Genomic DNA, 7,575 nt, shown 5'->3' with positions numbered 1-7,575 from the left:
CCTCAAACTTTGGAGACCTGACTGAAGGAAAAACTAAGACCTGGGGTAGGAGAATAGAATGCTTGGAGAAGGTCACATAGTATAGAGGTAAATAGCATGCAGTTAGCATGCACAAGGTCAAATTCTGTTTCTGTACCATGGTATCTATATGAAATAGAAAACCTGCATAATCTATTTTCTCTTCTTAAATTTTGCCATTGTTAAAACACATATAACAATGGTGCTTATTTGATTGGATGTGTGAAAATTAAGTAAAATATTGCATGCAAAATACTTGTAAAATGCTCCACACACAGTGAGTGCTAATGAAAGCTAACATTATTTTTAGGGTAGTATAAATAGCAATAGCTGTGGTAGTAGTAATTAAGGTTCTGCCTTTAAATAAAAAAAAAAGACTAAATAGTAAAGAGAAACTTTTGAGTTGAATTTTGCAGTCCCTTCAATCTAGTTTCTTCTTTCCTTCTTCACCGCAGCCTCTCATGGGGCCCCGAAACCATTCAAGCCTGGCTGAATTTGTGCTCCTTGGTTTCCCCAGGGTGGCACACATCAGGGGCTGGCTTTTTGTCCTGCTGCTGTTGGCATACCTGTTCACTATCTGTGGCAATATGCTCATCTTCTTAGTCATACGACTGGATGCAGCCCTACACACACCCATGTACCACTTTGTCAGTATTCTTTCCTTCTTGGAGCTGTGGTATACAGCCACCACTATCCCCAAGATGCTAGCTAATCTTCTCAGTGATAAGAAGACCATTTCTTTTTCAGGATGCCTCCTTCAGACTTACTTCTTCCACTCCCTAGGGGCCTCTGAATGCTACCTTCTTACAGCAATGGCCTATGACCGATACCTGGCTATTTGTCGGCCCCTGCACTATCCTGCAATTATGACTCCCATGCTCTGTGCCAAGATGGCTGCTGGTTGTTGGACCTGTGGCTTTCTATGTCCCATATCTGAAGTCATCCTGGTCTCCCAGCTCCCTTTTTGTGGCTACAATGAAATTCAACACATCTTCTGTGACTTTCCACCTCTTCTCAGCCTGGCCTGCAAGGACACATCCACTAATGTCCTGGTGGACTTTGCCATCAATGCCTTCATCATCCTTATCACCTTCCTCTTTATTATGGTGTCTTATGGAAGAATCATTGGGACTGTACTGAAGATAAAAACGATTGCAGGAAGAAAGAAGGCCTTCTCAACATGTGCTTCACATCTTACTGTGGTCCTCATCTTCTTTGGGAGCATCATTTTCATGTATGTGCGGCTAAAGGAGAGCTATTCACTGACCCTTGATTGGACGCTTGCTGTAGTCTACTCTGTACTAACACCACTAGTCAACCCAATTATCTACAGTCTTCGTAACAAGGATCTCATTAAGGCCATTAAGAGAACCATCTTTCGGAAGGGAGAGAGAGCTAGTGCCACCCAACACTGACATTCTACCAAGGTCTTTCCTCCACTTCAATGTTGATCTCATAAAATTCTATGTATCTTTGTCCTAACCTGTAATAATCTTCCCATCGTCCCCCATGCAATGAATCCCATCTCCTTTTACATTCTCAAAGGCTTTACTTCTTTGTGTTTTCTTAATTTCTTACATCTTTATGTTTTCATTCTTTACTTGAACAGTGCTTTCTGCATTTAAGAATACGTTAGTATCTCCATTCTTAAAAACAAGTGTACACATTTCCTTCAGGCTTCCTAGTAGCTCAGCTGGTAAAAAATCCTCCTGCAATGTCAGAGACCTGGGTTCAATCCCTGGGTTGGGAAGATCCTCTGGAGAAAGAAACAGGCTATCTACTCCAGTATTCTTGCCTGGTGAATCCCCATGGACAGAGGTGCCAGGCGGGCCACAATCCATGGGGTCGCAAAGAGTTGGACAACTGAGTGACTAAGCATAGCACAGCACACATTTCCTTGGTCGCATATTTCCAGCCAGCTAGAGGTCTATTCCTCTGTTCTTTTCCAGTTACATTTCTCAATATAATGAATAGCACAATCTGTCTTTTGTTCTTCACATTCTATTCACTTTTCAACCCATTTCAATCTGGCTTTGGCTCAGACCTTTCAACCAATATTTTGCCACGGTCATTACTGACCTCCACACTGCCAAATCCATTAGGTACGTCTTGCCTTTGCTCTTTACTGAGCTCCTGATGCACATAACCAGTTCCTCTTAAGAAGTTTGTCTCTAAGATTCCATGTTATCAACAGCTCTTGATTTTCTCCTTGTTCCTCTAATTGGTCTTTATCAGTGGTCCTTGTCATGTAGCACTGTCTTCTTAGATGCTCAGAGTTATTCCTAAGAATTTAAATTCCATCCCTACTGATGTCAACAATTCTTGACATCTCTAAACCAGAACTCTTTTATGAGCTTTAGACCTACACATCCAAATGCCTCTTAACAATCCTATCTGGATGTATTTAAGTAATTTAAAACTTAACTTGTTATAAACAGAGTTCTTTTTTTCCCTAGACTCTGCAAGACTTCTTATAAGATTATAATTTTTCAATCTTTGAATATTTATTAGAGCTCATAGGTAAATTTTCAATTTTCCCATCCTGAAAGCTTAATGCTTTTGTTTCTCTGTGCTTTGGCAGAAAATTTCAAAGCTATTTTAATTTTTCTTCTAGTCCTTCATTATTATCATGTGCCAATCCTTCTTCAAAATATATTTGCAAATCTTTTTTTTTTCCCTTTCTTTTTCTCTTTAGTGTTTCTCCTGTTATAAATCTCCAATATCTCTCTACTGAATTGATACAATAATATTCTCCCCACTCTCCTTGATCCTACTCTTGTTCCATTCTAATATATTGTCCATAGCAAAACCAAAGTGACATATTTTAAAGCTAAATTGGATATGCCATTCAATAACACCATGAAATATTACAATTAAGGTTAACACAAAAATCCAAAGCTTTGTTACACTTTATAAGATTCAACAGTATTCTCCCATACCTTTCTCGCCAACATTGACTCCCACCTTTCCTCTACCAGTTCACTCTTATACAGTCAAGTTATCACTCTAATTTCTTCAAACAAATTAAGATCCGTATGGTTTCAGGAAACTGATACTGTTCTCCACAGCCTCTACAACCCCTCTAGCACTTCAATTGACTCATTCCTCTTTGCATGAGTTTCTGTTCAAATGTCACTTTCAAATGACATTATCTTTTAAAGAACTTCTGAAAAGCCATCCTATTTATGCCACTTATTTTCTTTTTGAAGTAGTTTGTTTTCCTTCAAAATATGTATCAAAATTTATATGTATATTCACATTTGTGTGAAAGTGAAGTTGCTCAGGCATGTCCAACTCTTTGCAACCCCATGGACTGCAGTCTACCAGGCTCCTCCATCCATGGGATTTTCCAGGTAAGAATATTGACGTGGGTTACCATTTCCTTCTCTAGGAGATCTTCCCGACCCAGGGTTTGAACCCTGATCTCCTGCATTGTAGGCAGACACTTTATCATCTGGCCACAAGGGAAGTCTCTCACATTTGTATATATGTAGATATAGTTGGATATAGATCACATTTTCAGTTTTTTCCTACAAGACTATAAAATATATTTGGTCTAAAATCATGTCAGTTTTGTTACTTGATGTATATCTATACCCAGAATCTAACAAATGTCTAAATATGGCGAGTATTTAATAAAAATGTAATAAATGGAAAGTGTAATGAGTCTTTAACAAACTGTGAAAAGCTCTTAAAGAGATGGGAATACCAGGCCATCTAATCTGTCTCCTGAGAAACCTGCATGTGGGTCAAGTAGTAACAGTTAGAACCCTGTATGGAACAAAAGATTGGTTCAGAATTGAGAAAGGAGTATGACAGGGCTGTCTGTTGTCACCATGTTTATTTAACCTATACACTGAGCATGTCATGAGGAATGCTGGGCTGAAAATTACAAGCTGGAATCAAGATAGGTGGGAGAAACATCAACAACCTTAGATATGTGGATGATATCACTCTAACGGCAGAAAGTGAAGAGGAACTAAAGAGACCCTTGATGAGGGTGAAGGAAGAGAGTGAAAAAGCTGGCTTAAAACTAAACATTAAAATAACTAAGATTATGGTGCTCAGCTTTCTTTATAGTACAGCTCACACATCCATACATGACTACTGGAAAAACCGTAGCCTTGACTAGATGGACGTTTGTTGGCAAAGTAATGTCTCTGCTTTTTAATACGCTGTCTAGGTTGGTCATAACTTTTCTTCCAAGAAGTAAGCGTCTTTTAATTTAATGGCTGCAGTCACCATCTGCAGTGATTTTGGAGACCCCCAAAATACAGTCAGCCACTGTTTCTACTGTCTCTCCATCTATTTGCCATCAAGTGATGGGACCAGATGCCACGATTTTTGTTTTCTGAATGTTGAGCTCTAAGCCAACTTTTTTCACTCTCCTCTTTCACTTTCATCAAGAGGCTCTTTAGTTCTTCTTCACTTTCTGCCATAAGGGTGGTATCATCTCCATATCTGAGGTTATTGATATTTCTCCCAGCAATCTAGATTCCAGCTTGTGCTTCCTCCAGCCCAGCGTCAAAGAATTGATGCTTTAGAACTGTGGTGTTGGAGAACACTCTTGAGAGCTCCTTGGACTACAAGAATATCCAACCAGTCCACCCTAAAGATCAGTCCTGAATATTCATTGGAAGGACTGATGTTGAAGCTGAAACTCCATTACTTTGGCCATCTGATGCAAAGAGCTGACTCATTTGAAAAGACTCTGATGCTGGGAAAGATTGAAGGTGGGAGGAGAAGGGGACAGCAGAGGATGAGATGGTTGGATGGCATCAATAACTCAATGGACATGAGTTTGAGTAAACTCCGGGAGTTGGTGATGGACAGGGAGGCCTGGAGTGCTGCAGTCCATGTGGTCACAAAGAGTCAGACATGACTGAGCAACCGAACTGAACTGGACTGAACTGAAGATCATGGCATTCAGCCCTGTAACTTCATGGCAAATAGAAAGGGAAAAGGTGAAAGTAGTAACAGATTTCTTCTTCTTATACTCTAAAATAACTGTTGATGGTGACTGCAGCCATGAAATCAGATGATTCCTTCTTGGCAGGAAAGCTATGACAAACCTAGACAATATGTTGAAAAGCAGAGACATTATTCTGCTGACAAATTTCTGTATAGTCAAGGCTATGGTCTTTCCAGTGGTCATGTACGGTTGTGAGAGCTGGACCACAAAGAAGGCAGAGTGCCAAGTAATTGATGCCTTCACACTGTAATGCTGGAGAAGATGCCTGAGAGTACATTGGACAGCAAGGAGACCAAACCAGTAAATCTTGACAGAAATCAATCCTGAATATTCACTGGAAGAACTGATGCTGAAGCTGAAGCTCCAGTATTTTGGTCATCTGCTACGAACAGCTGACTCATTGGAAAAGCCCCTGATGCTGGGAAGGACAGAGGACAGAAGAAGAGAGAGTCAGAGAATGAGATAGCTGGATGGCATCACTGATGCAACAGACATGAACTTGTGCAAACTTCAGGAAATAGTGAGGGACAGGGAGGCCCGGCATTCTGCAGTTCGTGGGGTTGAAAAGAGTTGGACATGACTGGGAGACTGAATGATAACAACCATGAGTCTTACCCACTCTTATCACTGAGATATTTTTATCTTTAGTGATTTCTTCTTGATTCCAATCACTACTGGAGCCCATTGCCTTCCTACTTACTAATAAAAGGTATTATCTTTCATCTCTTTCTTCAAATCCTCCATACCTTGTTGCAATGCATTTAATGTAAATGTCTGTGGGAAACACAAAGCAAAAGGGTTTGAAAACTACAAAAGAAAAGACTCAGCTTTCTTTGGGCCTGCTTCCTAGTTTGTTTTACTCTCTACTTGATTTGGTAAAAAATTGACTACACTCTGAATAAATTACATACTATATGTCAGCTTCAGTTCTTGACCCCACAACCCTTCTGTTTCGCAGAGCCTGCAACTAGCCAAAGGAATGCAAAATGTACAAGCTAAATGGTAGACTAACAGTGAAAATCATTATTGAAATATGACACTTAAACATACAGAGAACTGTATAAGATATAAATGTGCAACAAAATGGATGTTCATAGAGACTGAACTATTTTTTAAGACAAATATTTATTTTATTTTTTATTTGTCTGTGTTGTTGTTGTTTAGTTGCTAAGTCATGTCCAACTCTTTGTGACCCCTTGAACTGCAGAATGCCTGGCTTCGCTGTCATCCACTATCTCCCGGAGTTTGCTCAAACCCATGTTCGTTCAGTCAGTGATACCATCCAACCATCTCACCCTGTCACCTCTTCTCCTCTTGCCCTCAGTCCTTCCCAGCATGAAGGTCTTTTCCAATGAGTTGGCTCTTCATATCAGTCAAAGTATTGGAACTTCAGCTTCAGCATCAGTCCTTCCAATGAATAGTCAAGGTTGATTTCCTTTAGGATTGAATGGTTTGATCTCCTGGTAGTCCAAGGGACTCTTAAGAATCTTCTCCAGCACTACATGTTGAAAGCACCAATTCTTCAGCACTCAGCCTTCTTTATGGTCCAATTCTCACATCTGTGCATGATTACTGGAAAAAAAAAAAAAAAACCAAAACATTTATTTGGCTGTGCTGAGTCTTAATTGCAGCACATAGAATCTTCATTATGGCACCCTAAATCTTTCATTGTGGCATTCTGAATCTTTAGTTGAGATGTGTGGGATCTAATTCCCCAAGTTGGGATCAAAACTGGGCCCTCTGCATTGGGAGTCCAGAATCTTAGCCCCTGAACTATCAGAGAAATCTTGATGGAACCTTTTTATATAATGAGCATTCAGAACAGAACACTGGAAATATCTCCAACACTCCCCGTGCTCCCTTATATTAAACATACTCCTTTCCCTCCCACAAGTATAATCAATAACATGACATCTAACACTGTAGGTTGATTTTGTCTGTTTTGGTATTTGCAGAAATTGTTTCTTACAGTATACGTCTTTTGTGTCTGATTTTTTCACTCTACATACATTTATGAGATTCATCTCTACTGTCTTAGTTGGCTGTAGCTTTTTCATTACTGGGGGCTTCCCAGGTGGCTTGATGGTAAAGAATTCACCTGCCAATGCTGAGTATGCAGATTTGATCCCTGGATCAGGAAGATCCCCTGTAAAAGGAAATGACAACCCATTACAGTATTGTGTGGAAAATGCCATGGACAGAGGATCCTGGTGGGTTACAGTCCACAGGATCTAAAAGAGTCAGACAAGGCAGAGTGACTGAACAATTGAGCATTTTCAGTTCATTCCTGAGAGGTGACTATTAAATTGTCAGGAATTTTGTGAGCAGGTAGCTTGAAATCAGTCATGGTGTTGGAGCATATACACTATGCAAATCAATAAATGCTACAAGGAAAGTGAAAGTTACTCAGTTGAGTCTGACTCTGCCACCCCATGGACTATATGGTCCATGGATTTCTCCAGGCAAGAATACTGGAGTGAGTAGCTGTTCCCTTCTCCGGGGAATCTTAACCCAGGGATCAAACCCAGGTGTCCCACATTGCAGGCAGATTTTTTACCAGGTGAGCTGCCAGGGAGACCCAAATC

The 7,575-nt window shown here is 40.1% G+C and overlaps 1 protein-coding gene across 1 annotated transcript; it reads left to right on the top strand.

Moving 5' to 3' along the window:
* The first annotated feature begins 479 nt into the window (after positions 1–479).
* OR6N2 (olfactory receptor family 6 subfamily N member 2) lies at positions 480–1,433 on the top strand. The gene has a single exon (XM_020886149.2). It carries the CDS (start codon positions 480–482, stop codon positions 1,431–1,433), a length of 954 nt encoding a protein of 317 aa, XP_020741808.2.
* Positions 1,434–7,575: the final 6,142 nt, after the last annotated feature.

Source organism: Odocoileus virginianus, chromosome 5, assembly GCF_023699985.2.
Source record: "Odocoileus virginianus isolate 20LAN1187 ecotype Illinois chromosome 5, Ovbor_1.2, whole genome shotgun sequence".
In the NCBI taxonomy this organism is placed as follows: domain Eukaryota; kingdom Metazoa; phylum Chordata; class Mammalia; order Artiodactyla; family Cervidae; genus Odocoileus; species Odocoileus virginianus.
The sequence above is the reverse complement of the archived record's forward strand: the minus strand, read 5'-3'. Positions and strand labels throughout refer to the sequence as shown.

Bases quoted from the DNA above. Each gene is read 5' to 3' on its own strand.
- OR6N2 (XM_020886149.2), top strand. From the start codon at position 480: ATGGGGCCCCGAAACCATTCAAGCCTGGCTGAATTTGTGCTCCTTGGT.